This window comes from Platalea leucorodia (assembly GCF_965183815.1).
Source record: "Platalea leucorodia genome assembly, chromosome: Z".
In the NCBI taxonomy this organism is placed as follows: domain Eukaryota; kingdom Metazoa; phylum Chordata; class Aves; order Pelecaniformes; family Threskiornithidae; genus Platalea; species Platalea leucorodia.
Genome location: NC_138858.1, coordinates 93,875,109 through 93,888,606, shown reverse-complemented (window position 1 = coordinate 93,888,606; position 13,498 = coordinate 93,875,109). Strand labels below are relative to the sequence as shown.

Below are 13,498 nucleotides of genomic sequence, written 5' to 3'. Positions count from 1 at the left end.
TTCTGCCAAAGGGAACAAACTGGGGGAACCCAAGAACCTGGGAAAGAAAAGGTGCCGGAGATCGGTTACTGGGGGATGGTGGCTGGAAGCCAGGTCTTCCTCCTGCAACATCGGAAACACGGAACGTGGGAGCGCAGATGGTGCTCCTGGCTTGTCAGTAAATCCCAAGCTTCTCGGGTAACCCGCTGCGGTTTCATATCGCTGTGCCAGTTTTTGTCGTTTTCAAATTGCGAGGGCCCTTCCCTTCTTGCTGTATTGCTTAGCAGCGTTGAGTGAAACCAGCTCCTAACTGGAGGCTGGAGCAGGTTCCTACCTAAGCATCGCTTCGTTTTCCCCTCCCAGAGTAAGCCACAGCGCCCGTACTGGCCTTAGCCAGGGAGAAAACTGCTTCCAAGCATTCGGTACCCTTCCCACTTGTGATGGGCAGAGAGAGCAAGAAAGCATTGGAAAAAGTCATTTTTCCAAAAGCAGAGCGTTCTGCCTATCACACCGTGCCTCCCAAGTTCGGAGACGCGTGCCGCTGCTGTCCGAGGCAAAGGGGTTTCCATCCCGGCAGCCCCGTCTCCGCTGTCCCGAGCGTCGCCGCTTACACCACCGTGGCCGCCTGCTCACTCAAGGAACTCCCGAGAAAGAAAATTCTGATGAAGTGACTTGTTCGCGCTGGGCTTGTGAAAGGTGGGTCGTTGGTTTGCATTGGCGTGATGTTCACCGTGATAAACGCCTTTTTCCTTTCCGTGTTTTCCTGTACGCTGTATTTCAGTGAGGACTGGGTAATTCAGAGGCATTTGCATGATGTGGCAACCGATCTTGCTCTGCTTCAGCCTGTATTCTCCAAATTTCACAATAATACCTGGTAAATAGATAACCAGCCTCCTGGAAGAAAGCGACGCCGTAGACGCGCTGTTCCTGTGATCTGAGGTTAGCCTCTGAGGTTAAACCACTGCTGAGAACATAGGCTTCAGGAAAGAGAGAGAGTATTTTTGTAGAGTAACTGATAAGATGTTCACATATCTACACTGTCTTTATTTAGCAGTGTAACGTATCTAAGTGAATAGTTTCCCAATAAATACCGATTTTGATGCCTACTAACGACTACTGTGTCTTTAATTGTGAGGAGTGACTGAGAACGGGTTAAGTGCACGCGTCTGCGGACTTGATCAAGAAGCGGTGCCTTGCGGGCTGCGATGGGCGTGCAAACGGGATGGCTGAGGCGGGCAGAGACGCTCTTTTGTCACAGCAGGGTGGGTAGGTTAGTGCCTCGCTTGTCCGTCGGCCGGCGGATGCCAAACCACCTCCTCGCCCTCCTCGTTCTTCCTGCGATTCACACTGCTTAGTTTTCACGTGCCTTTTTCCTATCCTCTTGCTAACGTCAGTCCAATGCCATACTCCTAACCTGCCAGTAGCTCTCTGAAGGTAAGATGTCTTCTGTTCTGTCTGTCTGAGTCGTAAGGCAAAACCGGCCCCACCTTGGGCTCCTGTAGCTGGGGAGGAGCAGAACAGCAAGCCTCTCCCCGCGCTGTCCTGTTCACTAACGCAGAAGCAAGCCAGATCGTTACAGTTATGTTGGACACTTGATTTGAAGTTACGGTATGGATTGTTTCAAATCATTTGTCTGGCAGTGGTTTAAAACAATGCTGCTATAGTTACCAGGATTCATTAAAAGCTACAGGCTGACCTTCAGTCTTTGAAACGTGTGTGTTATTTTAGCAGACTGTAGGGCGTCCCTGTGTATTTTACGTGCCCGAGTGTAGTTCCACGTATCCGTGGGACGGCTCACAGAAACAGAGGCTACGCCAAGCCATATATCTGCTTGTAGGGCAGTCAATAAGCAGCGGTGCGGAATGAACCGACAAAAATTGTCTGTTTGCTGGAGCCTCACTCCAGGCAGCAGTGTTACAAAGCGAAAACCTCTCTGATGGTGGTCGTCGTCACGGGTGGCAGAGGAAGCCTTGTGGAACGGTGCTGAGAGTGCCGGGCGTGCCCGTCCGTCTGTCAGACATCTTCCATCTCTTTCTGAGAACTGGTACTTGTGGCGTCCCCGAGCTGCGAGGCCGCGGCGAGTTGTGCGTCAGTTTGTGTGTGTCGTAAAGACCTTCCCCGGCATTTTTATTTTCTTTTATTTGCCCTCCCTCTCCTTCCCATTTTCCATGCGTGATACTAGTTTAAATCTGAACGGCATGACCTTTCTTGTGTAATAAGTACATTTCATTCTTATTTATGACTAAGGAGACGGAGCTGGTTGAGTAACACTCTCCTCTTGCATTTTTAGGTCTGCGGAGGGATCCGGCCCTATTCCCAGTTGTAGCTCTCGAACTCTGTAAAGGACCTGGCAGTGACGGACTTGCCCTGTACAAGGGTCAGTCTGAGATGCTGGAGGTGAAAACACAGCACAACTCGGAGTCAGACTACTTCACGAGAGATGGTCCTTCAAGCAACAGCTCCTTCTACAGCAGCGAAGGAGAGGGGACAGACCACGAAGGCGATATCTTGGATTGCAGTGGGTCCAGGCCTTTACTGATGGATTCGGAAGAGGAGGAGGAGACCTGCAAGTTGTGCACAGGGTTCCTGCAGTCTGCGCCCAGGGAAGGACGTGAGGCCTCCAAAGAAGGTCCCCACTCCCAGTCTTCCCAGACTAGAGCAGGGGAGATGCTCTTCCCTGCCTTCCAGTCGCACACCGGGGAGGTTTTTAATGAACCAGATGTTTTTGCCACGGCTCCTTTCCGAAGCTCGAGAAAAGTGCCTGATGAGGTGGATGTCTTCACCAAAGCTCCTTTTATCTGCAAGGGCAACGTGGCTCTTAGACATCCAGAAGAAGCCGATGTATTTCTGAGAGCCCCTTTCACTAAAAAGAAAAGCATGGAAGAGTTGACTTCCCACAGTATGCCTAAGGAACCGTTCGCACCACCCGTTTTCCTAAGTCAAGGAGGTGATGTCCAACACAGAGCTAACGCGATGTTCCCAAGCCTGGATTCGGCAGTGCGCGGCTCCACGGCCTCGGTGAGATCTCAGTATCCCTCTGCCGGGTTTACTCAGCCAAGCAATCTTCATCCCTCTGCCGTAAGAGCCGTGGAGACGCAGGAAACCATCCCGTCCAAAGGCGTGCTGCAGGAGCAGGCTGGCGTGCCCAGCGAGAGGGGCGCGGGAGGGCACGCGCTGCCGCAGGAAGCCGTGCCGGGCTCCGCGGTTAACAAGCCTTTCCGTCCGCAGTCCTTGTCGAAATACTCCCGGCACTATAGTCCAGAAGACGGGCAGGGTCTCGAAGTCAAGCCCATAGCTGCTTACAAGGTGGTTTCTCAGACCAACAGACAGGCGATAGCAGGATCTGTCTCTGTTGCCCCTCTCTCTTCCAGGACTACGGAGCTGCCCGGCGGGGATCCCTTTGCTTCAGCACCCTTTCCTTCCAAAGCGGGAAAGCAAAAGCCTTAATCTGCTGTGAGCTGGGACGTGTGCTTCCCATAGGACCACCTCTCACAGGACCTTGAACCTCTTAGCTGAAATGAATGAGATAGCAATATATATATATATAAAAAAATAATTATTATTTTTTGGTCAGAACTCTATTTGCAGTGATATATAGTTGAACCATTTTAAGTTATGTTAGTTAGTCCGAACGCCTGGCTCTCAGGATCCTCATATCCTTTTCAGTTGCTTCTTGCCTTCCTCCTCTCACTGTCTTCCCCCCCGTTTATTTTTTAGATGCTTTTCCAAACCAGTGATATTCCGTATTTTCTGGTCCTGGCTGGGGAAATGCATTATAAGATAAATGAAAAGGTTTATTAGTTACAGAGCAAGTCAAGCGGGACTTGCTAGTGCTCTGGAAAGGAAGCGATTTCCCAGGTTAAAGGCTTATTGCGACTTCTTTCCCATCGGTGGCGACCCGTGGCAGAGAGCAAGGCTGTACGTTCCTGCTGCTTGGCCGCGATGGCAAACCTGGCAGCCGCGGCTCCGGAGCGACGCCTCCGGAGCCCGGAGGAGGCCGTGGGAGGACTCACAGTGCCTTCGGTCGCTCGGCTTGCAGGCTCTCAGAGGCACAAACTTCAGCAAAGCAATCTGTCGGGCTGGTACTATTGCTGTTGTTTGGAAAATCGAAGGATCAGGCAAAGCGTTCGGTTCCCCGTGTGTATTTCCCGTTGGTTTATGCCAAAGGGTCGGACCCAGAAATTTGCTGATGGTGTTGTGAAGGAGAGAGCCGTGCATTTTGACAGTATTAAAAATAAGCCTTATGGAAAAGTTTATTATGCAAACAACTCGATAGACGTCCTGATCTACATACCTCATTCGGTGTAACTCAGCAGTCGCTGCAATCCGGTTAGAGTGATTGATGCTAGCAGAGAACGGGACTCTGTATTTGTAAATTCTGCCTTTTGTTTTCCTGTTGATTAAGGATAAACCTAAACAAAATCCATTCACACTCCTTTGGTAACGGTTGCTCTGCTTCCAAAATACTGTGCTTTCTACCGTATTCCCAAAGAGAAAGACAGCTTCTCGTTGCTTGTTCAGTCGCTGACGTAGTGAATCCTAATGTAGTGCTTGGAGGAAAAGTCACCTCAGCTGGCAGCTGGGCAGAAACAAAGCAGCCTTTGCTCCCCTCTCTTTTCCCTAATATAAGACAGGGGTAAGAGTGAAACCTCCCATCTTTATTTTTTTAAAATGCCTGGTTGCATAAGTTGTCTTGGATCTGCTCTTTCTGGCCCACAAAGGCTACTTGTAAGTGTGGACTGGCTTTCAAAATCCCCAGTTACAGGGACTCTGTAAGACTCATCAGTCACTGATGAATCTTTGTGGCGCAGTAATCCTTCCTCCTTGGTGCTGGTGCTGCAGAATGTCTCCCAAGAAAAAAATTTGGTGGTTTTATTTTTAAGGACTTGACCTCTGCGGAAAAAATCCCCATTGACTCCAGTAGCATCTGGCCAAGTCTCTTAAAAGCCTTGCGGCGGCCATTTCCCACGGGAGTTTGTGCATTATCGTGTGAGCCGGAGCCTTGTGCTGAGGGTCAAGGGCATATTTTGCATTTGGGGGTCTCCCACAAGTGGCTCTGAGGTCTTTGGGCGTTTGCAGGGGAATTCTTGGAGCAGTGGGTAGGTTGCTGAGATCGGGAGCGGGTTCCCGCCCTGCCCGCTTTCTGATGTCTTTGTACTCGGAGGGGAAGCACTGCGATCAGCCGCAGCTCCTCCTGCTCACGGAGTCGCACCCGGGAGAGCCCCTGCCGTCGAAAATAGACTTCGGTACAGTTTTGCGGGAAAAAAACCTGACACCACCTCCAGTACCTACCTTTGTCCGCTGTCCAAATAATAAGCATTAAAGGAACGCAACAGGCATGTTAAAGATGCGCGTGAAGGCTGCTTGAGCAAAGCAGAGCATTGCGCAGGCCGGGGCTGACTCGCTGCTGACTTTTAAGCCCAGCAGCGTAAGGGGAGGACGGATGGAAGACCCTGAATGCCAGGAGCTGACTAGCGAAGCATCTGCACGTAGGAGTTACCGACTGCTCCGTGTTTCCTTCCCCCTCCCCGAACTCAGCTCCCCTCCAAAATATCTCCAGTTGCAAAAGATGAGCCGAGCGTTCTGCTGGACGTGCTCGGCGTGGGGATTGCCTGGGAGGGAGAAGCTTGGGCTGAGGTCTTAAAGCCCGGGGGTGGGGAGGGAGGATACGTGAAAGCAGGGAGGCTGCCTTGGCTTGCACAGCCCCGTTGCTGGCAAGTCGTGGCTTGCTGAGCCCGGGTCAGGTCGTGTCGTGGGGAGCTGGGAGCTTTCTACCCTGCTCTGCTGCGCTCCGAGCAAAGTCATAGTGGTGCATGCTGGTGGGTTAGGGTTTTTGCCGTCCTCCATCACCACCTCTTGAAAACAGAAGTACTGTAAAGAAATGTCTGGGTTTCCCTTGAGATGTTTCTTCAGCAAAGCTGAGGCTGTTGTTTATTGTGTGTTGTTGTCGTTGAATTTTCTGTTTAAATATATACCCGAAAGGCGGTTGTTGTTTTTGTTTTAAATATATGCCCCCCAAGTCGGTTGTTGCTGGATTGGATCAGGGGGAGCTGCCGAGAATGCCTGCGACGGCCAACTGTGAATTCGAGGGACACCAGGGAGGCTGAGCGTGAGGGCCCAGATGTGTTTCGGCACGTAACCTGCGTCGCGGCCGTGCGTGCAGCCAGGAGGCTGAATTCGGCCTCGGGCTGTTAATTCGCCCGGGAAGCTGCTGGAAGGGAGGTCAGGCCTTGGCGGTGCAGGGAGGAATCTGTGGAACAGGGAGATGCTTTGCTGGAGCAAGCAGGTACCGCATGTAAATAAGATGTGCGTTCAAGGGATTACCTCTGCTAACTGGATTCAGGTTCTCCTTCCTTGCCTTCATTTTTACTTGAAAAATTGCTTTTGGATAATTCTGTGAAACTTCTTCCAATGCCACGTCCAGGTCTCACTTAGCGGGTGCTGGAGAAGCATTAGCCCCTTCCCCTTCGTGCTCGGACCGGAGCCCCCGGCCTCGCGCGCGCGTCGGTGTCGGCGAGGCGGAGGTGAGCTGCGCGTGGTTCAGACCTTGCTCTCCTGCACTGCCAGCAAGGGAGAAAGGGAAAACGCACCCAGGCACAGCAAGGTGCGCGGGCTTGTTTCCAGCCCTGATTCAGGCCGGGTCGGGCTGAATTTCCAGCTAGTGTTTTGGCAGCTTTTATGTTCTTCAAGCACTTTACACAAAAGAGCAAGCTACCTGTGCCCCAGAAGCTACTGATCCTGCCAGCATACATCCAGCGCTTAAATGGTTTGAAATCTCTTCCTGGGGGGTGGAGGCAGCGTGTTTGGATCTCTGCATCTGACCTCTAAACTGATGGGGCTTCTGGTTATAGTCAGAAAACTGAATTTCGATGCCTGTTAGTCTGATATCCTTCTCATTTCCAGCCTGCATTCCTCCTAGTCCTGCACTGCCAGTACTGCAGCTTCAGCGTGATGAATTGTAAGTGGAAATTTCATTTCCATAGTCTCTGAAGCTTACTGTTTTTAATTATTGGGGAAGAATAATGCTAATTGTTTTCTTTGCCACACAAACAGTGATCTTTAATGAAATAAGACCGGTATGGCCTCAATGCAACATTCTGAAGTCAGTTTTCTGAACAGAACCACTGGTTTCATCTCTTTTTAAAGCTGTAGTAAATTCTGTTACCTGCCCTGGGTCCTCGTGCACGGCCGGAGGGCCGCAGTTATCGCTGCAGTCCTGCGACAATCTTAGATTTGTGCTGGGAAGGGGGCTGGTTCTTACCCATAGCCAACTTCAGCTTGAATGCACTTAAAGTCTCTCTTCAAAGTGATTAATCAGCGTTCCTGCATGCAGAAACAAAAAAAAAAGGAAAAAAAAAAAGCAGTTGGCTTGGCTCCCCGTGCCTCACTGCCGTGACGTTTGTACGGCGCGTTTGACGGGACCAGCCGCCGTGGCGTGAACCTGCACTTTCCGCAGCCTGCTGCAGTATTTTCGGGACTTTTCCCGTTATCTCCCCTCCCTGCCAGCCAGCTCAGTACTAGTCATACGCGGTGTTAAGTTTACAATCTTAGCCTCTTGAAGCCAGTGCGCACTCAGTCTGTAATGCACACTCAGTCTGTAATGCACACTCAGTCTGTAATGCACACTCAGTCTGTAATGCACACTCGGTCTGTAATGCACACTCGGTCTGTAATGCACACTCGGTCTGTAATGCACACTATGCATGGAGCACATAGGTGATACGAAGCTCGTAACAGCAAACCCCCGTAAGCAATCATGACACGCAGCGCCTGAAGCATGTCTTCAGTGGGACTTAAGCAAGCCTGAGCGAGATCTGTTTAATTCCTGAACTCTCAATCACTCCAAAGTGGTAATCGGTTACTTTAACTCAGCTTCCACCAAAGACTCTTGTGTTGGGGAGTTAAATTTTTGGGGTTTGGGGTTTTTTTTTTTCCTCGTGGTGTTAAATCAAGGCCTTTCAGTACACCAAAAGACTCCAAAGCATTTTTACAGTAGTATCTTGACAGTGAAATCTTGCTCCAGTTCTGAAACACATTCCTGAAACCTAATCAGCTGTGTTTAGTGTTTCTAAAAATAAGCCACGGCCTGTAGCTTCCACTGTAGGTAGGGTAAGTACCGTCACACGCAGCTAGAAGTACTCCCTGTGAAGTCAGAGGGATAATGGTGACCCACCGCTCCCCGATCCCTCCCCTCCGGAGGGAGAAGTAATTGCTCGCAGGGCCGGGAGGGCAGGGCGCTTGCTCCGACGTAGGAGGCAGCGGGTAGAGCATCGCTGCCGCCGAGCCGGCAGGGAAGGGAACGCCTCGCCGCGTGGAGCAGGCAGCCGGAGCGGGGAGCGTCCGTGGTCTCCGCTAACTGTGACGAACGACCGCGACTCCTGTCCCAAGAGCAGCGCTTCGTCCGCGCCGCGCTGTTATTACGGTAATTCTTAGCGGTCTTGGAAGTACCTCTGACTCGCAGATTTGATGGAGTCAAGCTTTGCACTCCGGGTGTGATCATCTGTGTTTCTGGTAATCATTATGAAGAAATATTTGAGTTGTAAACTTATGTACATTTTATTAAAACCGTATCTGATTACAATACACCTTCTCTGCTGTGCATTCCTTCTCCCCTCCCCTGCAAAATATTTTTGCTGGATAAAAAGAATCGGTTTTTTAATGAATTCTGCCTTACTAAGGTACTGAACTCTGTCCCTGCTGTCGTATCTGGCAGTTGTAAAGTCAAACTGGTCGCATTGCTGTAAGCGGAGGCTTTAAACAGCGGACGGTCCGGATTACTGGGGAGAAACCTTCGCGCCTGGGGCAACGCTACAAGACCGCGCAGCGGTGCCGAGCCCTCCCTGCAGGCACCGGAGCTGCTGCGAGAGGGGTGCAGAACCACCCCCCCCGAGGATCGGGCGCCGCGCAGGCGTGGCGGGGACGGGGCGTCCGAGAATAGGTTTTGGCAAAGCCTGGGGAAAACGTGCTTTGGGAGCGCGGCTGCGCGCCACGGGACAGGGAACCCAGCCAGCAAGGGCCGAAAGGAAGGGCTGAAAGTTTGTTTAAAGAACTTGGCTGGATTTTGTGTTGCATTAGTGAATTGTAAGAGAATAAGCAGCTCTGATTGGCCTAACGCAAGTGACTTTCTGGGCCAGGAGTGGCAGGACTAGGATCGTACTAAGGGGGGAGAAGGCAGCCACGGCCCAGACGCAAACTGGAGCCTCTTCGTCTTGCTGAAATCGCAAACGCCTCCCCTTTGTCCCCGCGGAGCCCCTTCCTCCTCTCCTTCCTTCGGCAACAGCCCCGGCTGGCGGCAGCGGCTGCCGTCCGCAAAACCAGGAGCGCCCGCCTCAAATCCGTTGTGATCGCAACAAGCCCATCGCCACGGGCTCTCTCTGCAGCCCCCGGCCCGGGATGGTTGCGCAGCGCGGCCTACGCGCGCCGTTTCTCGATGGCCCGTGAGGCGTGCGGGGGAAAGGCTCTTCGTGCTTCACCGGGGCCTGTGGCCAGACGGGGCCTGTGGCCAGACGGGGCCTGTGGCCAGACGGGGCCTGTGGCCAGACGGGGCCCGCCGCCGGCTCCTCGCCCCGCGAGGCGCTGCAATGGGAAGAAGAAAAGTACCTATGTAAGAAGAAACAGAAAAAGCGTTCCCTTGGGGCGGTGCTGTGGCTGGGGGGGTATTTCTACGTTTGTATCTTTAGCGAACGTGCTGACGGCAGGGAAGGGCCCCGGGAGCGGCGGGAAAGCCGCGCGGCGCGGCGGCCCGGCCCGCGGTGCTGCAGCCGGGCGGCGCGCGCCCTTCCCGCCAGGGGCCGCGGCGCCTCAGCCCGCCGGGGCGGGGCGGGGCGGGGCGGGCCTGAGGAGCGCCAAGATGGCGGCTGCGCGGTGGCTCGGCGCGGCTGCGGGGCTGGGCGGCCGGTAGGTGACCGCGGGGCTGCCCCGGCCCGGCGGAGGGAGCCCGGGTCCCTTCCCGGAGGGATCCCCTCTCGCCCCTTTCCCCGCGCGGCTGGGGGGCGGCCGCGTCGCAGCGAGCGGCACCGCGACCTCCCGGGCCGCGCCGGGCTCCCCTCGCTCTTCCCCTTTGCTTCCCCGCTGCGGCAGGGCGGACGAGGGTGAAGTTATGTCTTCCTTCTCCTCGTCACAGACGGGCGGCGAGAGGCTGGTTCTTCCCCCAGCCGCATTACGATAGCGAGGGGTTAGTTCCCCCCGACACGCAGGGGCTGAGGGCCTTCACCCCCCTGCGCACACGGGTGTGGGTAACGAGGGGGATTCCCCCCCCCCGTGTGCACAGGCCGGTGCAGCAGGGAGCAGTGCCCCGTAGGTGTGCACGGGGTCCTGCAGCGAGGGGGAATTCCCCCCCCTGTGCACAGGCCGGTGCAGCAGGGAGCAGTGCCCCGTAGGTGTGCACGGGGTCCTGCAGCGAGGGGGAATTCCCCCCCGTGTGCACAGGCCGGTGCAGGGAGCAATGCCTGTACATGTGCACGGGGTCCTGCAGCGAGGGGGAATTCCCCCCCCGTGTGCTCAGGCCGGTGCAGCAGGGAGCAGTGCCCGTAGGTGTGCACGGGGTCCTGCAGCGAGGGGGAATTCCCCCCCCTGTGCACAGGCCGGTGCAGCAGGGAGCAGTGCCCGTAGGTGTGCACGGGGTCCTGCAGCGAGGGGGAATTCCCCCCCGTGTGCTCAGGCCGGTGCAACGAGGGGTAGTTCCCCGCACGCGTGTGCGCAGGGTCATGCGATGGGGTGCAGTGAACTCCCCCCCACACGGATGCTTAGGGCCAAGCGAGAAGGGGACATTCCCCCCTCCGTCCTCGCTAAAGACTGCAATAAGGGGAAATCGACGTGGTGATGGGCAAGCCTCCTGCCCCGTGCTGCGGCCTATAAAATGCACTATAATCTTTATTCCCCAAAGCTAAAGGGAGAAAGGAGACCTTTTCTCTTGGGGGACCTTCCTCGCACATCCCGTTGTGGTCTCTGTACCTGCTATCAAGACCACAAAAGTAAGCAAATAACACGATTTAGATGTTCCTGTCTCTCTCACTCGCAACAGGGAGCTCCGTTTCATGAGACAGAGCTTTTCTCCGGTTCCCATGTTTGAGGAATCTGGGCCTAGGTGTAGTGCTTCTGATTTACGACCCCCTGAGAGAATCAGCCTCCTCTTAGTAACAGCCCCTTCGGTAATTAGTTTAGTTGACCTGCTTTCCCCCCTCTGTACCTGATAAGGAGGAGAGAAACCAGATAATAATCCTCCATGTAGTATGGATCCGTGCTGTCAGTGACACGAGGTGGGTGTTGGTTACGTTTGCTGATTTTCACTTTGCTCTGAAATACCTGGATACTGTTGGCTGTGCATACAGTTACGGAAATCAGATGAGCAAGTATTTACACTTTCCACAGTTAGGCCTGTTACTCCATTGCTCTGCCTTGCTTTTTCTCTTAATGTTTTTTTCCTTTTTTCCCCTCTGCTCTCCCCCCCTCTTAACTTCATCTGAGCAGATGACACCACCCCTGTTGTGACTGCTAGTGCAAATTATGTGGCCTCTTTTAACTGGTCTGTTTTAGTTCTGGAACAGTACTTGTATTGGCATATACTGAATTTCTTTATGCCCCAAAGAGAAGAAATCCATAGAGGTGGACAGGGGTGAGGTATTGCTTGGTATGTGCAGCTAATAGAGTCTTTATCTTTTATCCAAATGTTGTGCTGCTGTTTTTTTCTTATGAGAATTGTTTGTGTAAGACGAGCTATTGCATTAACTTTTTAGCCTGACTTCTATCTTCCACGAGTCACGTAGGGGAGCCTTATACTTGACCAGCTAAACCCACCGAGTACAGGAGTAAATTCTGGCCTTCAGGCCAGTCTCAGGTGCTTGGGGTTGGACTCATCTCAGCTGTCTGTAATCTTCTGAAAATTAGGTACTTAGCCCACGCTAGATTTCCAGGTGCTAGCTGCTCTCAAAAGCAAGAAAAAAGGCTCCCCTAGGGTGATTTATTCTCTTCTTTTACAGCTAAGTAAGGGGATTTGCCTGCCTTTAGTGACTGTGAAGGAGGCTAGAGGTGGCTAAAATTGGAGAGTTATGTCTATCTTGTTATGAAATGAGAGGGAGCACTGAAAAGGGGAAAAAGCAAGGGAGGTTTTGTGATGTCGCCTGCGAGCTTGCCGCATTACCCGAGAGGTGTAAGGCAGGTGAGTGTCTTGCCGAGTTCTGGGGTTGCTAGAAGCATGTGAAATACTCTTTCTGTGGGGGAATGTAAACTTGTAATTTGGAAATTGTTAGTAAAACTATTTTTTTCTCTAGGTTCTGTTGTACGATGTTAAAAGATCATAATTTGACAACTCAACACTCTTTCCACCAACTTGTGCAAAAGAAACCATTTCTTCCATCTGCGGTATGGCACAATGCAGGTAAATACAGTTAAAAATTAATAGAGAGCATTGTGAGTTTTTCTCTCTTGTGGTAATAATGAAAGCCTACTATTCTTTCTAAAATCTGAGTGCGATAAAATTTCCTAGGTGTTTTTTAATGAAGGGCTAGTGCCGTTGGATATTTGGAGCCTGGGGAGAAGATGTGGATGGCTCACAATGTCATTCAGCTGCCAAGACTTACAGGGGGCTTTGTTGGTGCAAAATATTGTTTGGGCTTTGATGCATTTCTTAATTTAATTTCTGTGTTGGTGCAAATGTATCCCTTATGAAAGACTTCGTGTTGCCTTCTGTTCTGCTTCAGCTGCTGAGCCCTGCCAGATAAAGTTGCTGGCTGTCCACGTAGAACCGAGCAAGGATGAAAGCGAAGCCTTTCATTCTTAGAGCTGCAATATTTTCTTTTTTTAATTTTCCCCCTCTTGAACATGCATTCAGGTATGGTGCATTGACAGCATTCTCCATTAAAATTATCTGCAACTTGGTATTACCCTGAAAAAGCAATATATAAGATTGAGTTTGTTGTACCACCCTTTTTTTTTTTTTTTTGGTAGGCTGTAATGTTCAGAAAAGAAAAAAAAAAAAAGAAAAAAATCTGTGAAACTTGCACTGCAGAAAAACATTGTGCTCTTGCACCTGCTGGAGGGATTTAGCAACTGCTCTCCAATGCTGTAGCAGAAAGAGCCTAAGATAAAAAAATTCTGCAGGTGCTGTTGCATGGAATTAATCACAAATTGAAATCTTATTTAAATGAGTCTGCTCAGGCAGAAGTTTCTTTTCGATTTTGATTTCGGAGAAGTCCAGTCTTGCCTGGTCCAGCGCTATTTTTCTATTTCAGTTCTAATCAACAGGCAGACTCTGATGAGTAGACTTAGCATTTTACCCGCTTCTGCAAGCGTCCTACTAAAGTCGGCCTCGATTTGGTATCTTCCTCCTACCTTGAGCAGATGGCAGAACAGAACAATAGCAGGTTTACGCAGCGTTCCACAGAGGGTTGAAAGAAATGATATAGATGTTTGATGTAAATACAGCCAGTTACCAACTACTGAATAATAAATTCCAAATGGGTTATTCGCAGCTGTGCAAAGAACTCTCCAGGTTGATTAATGATTGAAAAACCTGGTCTTA

The 13,498-nt window shown here is 51.8% G+C and overlaps 2 protein-coding genes across 9 annotated transcripts in view; both read left to right on the top strand.

Moving 5' to 3' along the window:
- LOC309602503 (glutamine--fructose-6-phosphate aminotransferase [isomerizing] 1) overlaps positions 1-13,498 on the top strand; it is a 98,330-nt gene that overhangs the window by 32,434 nt on the left and 52,398 nt on the right. The window lies entirely within an intron of this gene.
- NFU1 (NFU1 iron-sulfur cluster scaffold) overlaps positions 1-13,498 on the top strand; it is a 50,436-nt gene that overhangs the window by 27,154 nt on the left and 9,784 nt on the right. Inside the window, exons 1-4 of one of the 7 annotated variants that reach the window (XM_082336108.1) lie at positions 9,835-9,876; positions 11,176-11,237; positions 11,958-12,136; positions 12,249-12,355. In XM_082336108.1, the coding sequence (XP_082192234.1) occupies positions 12,262-12,355 (94 nt within the window). In that variant the 5' untranslated portion in view covers positions 9,835-9,876; positions 11,176-11,237; positions 11,958-12,136; positions 12,249-12,261. The other 6 variants (XM_082336110.1, XM_082336109.1, XM_082336107.1 and 3 more) reach the window with 6 other exon arrangements.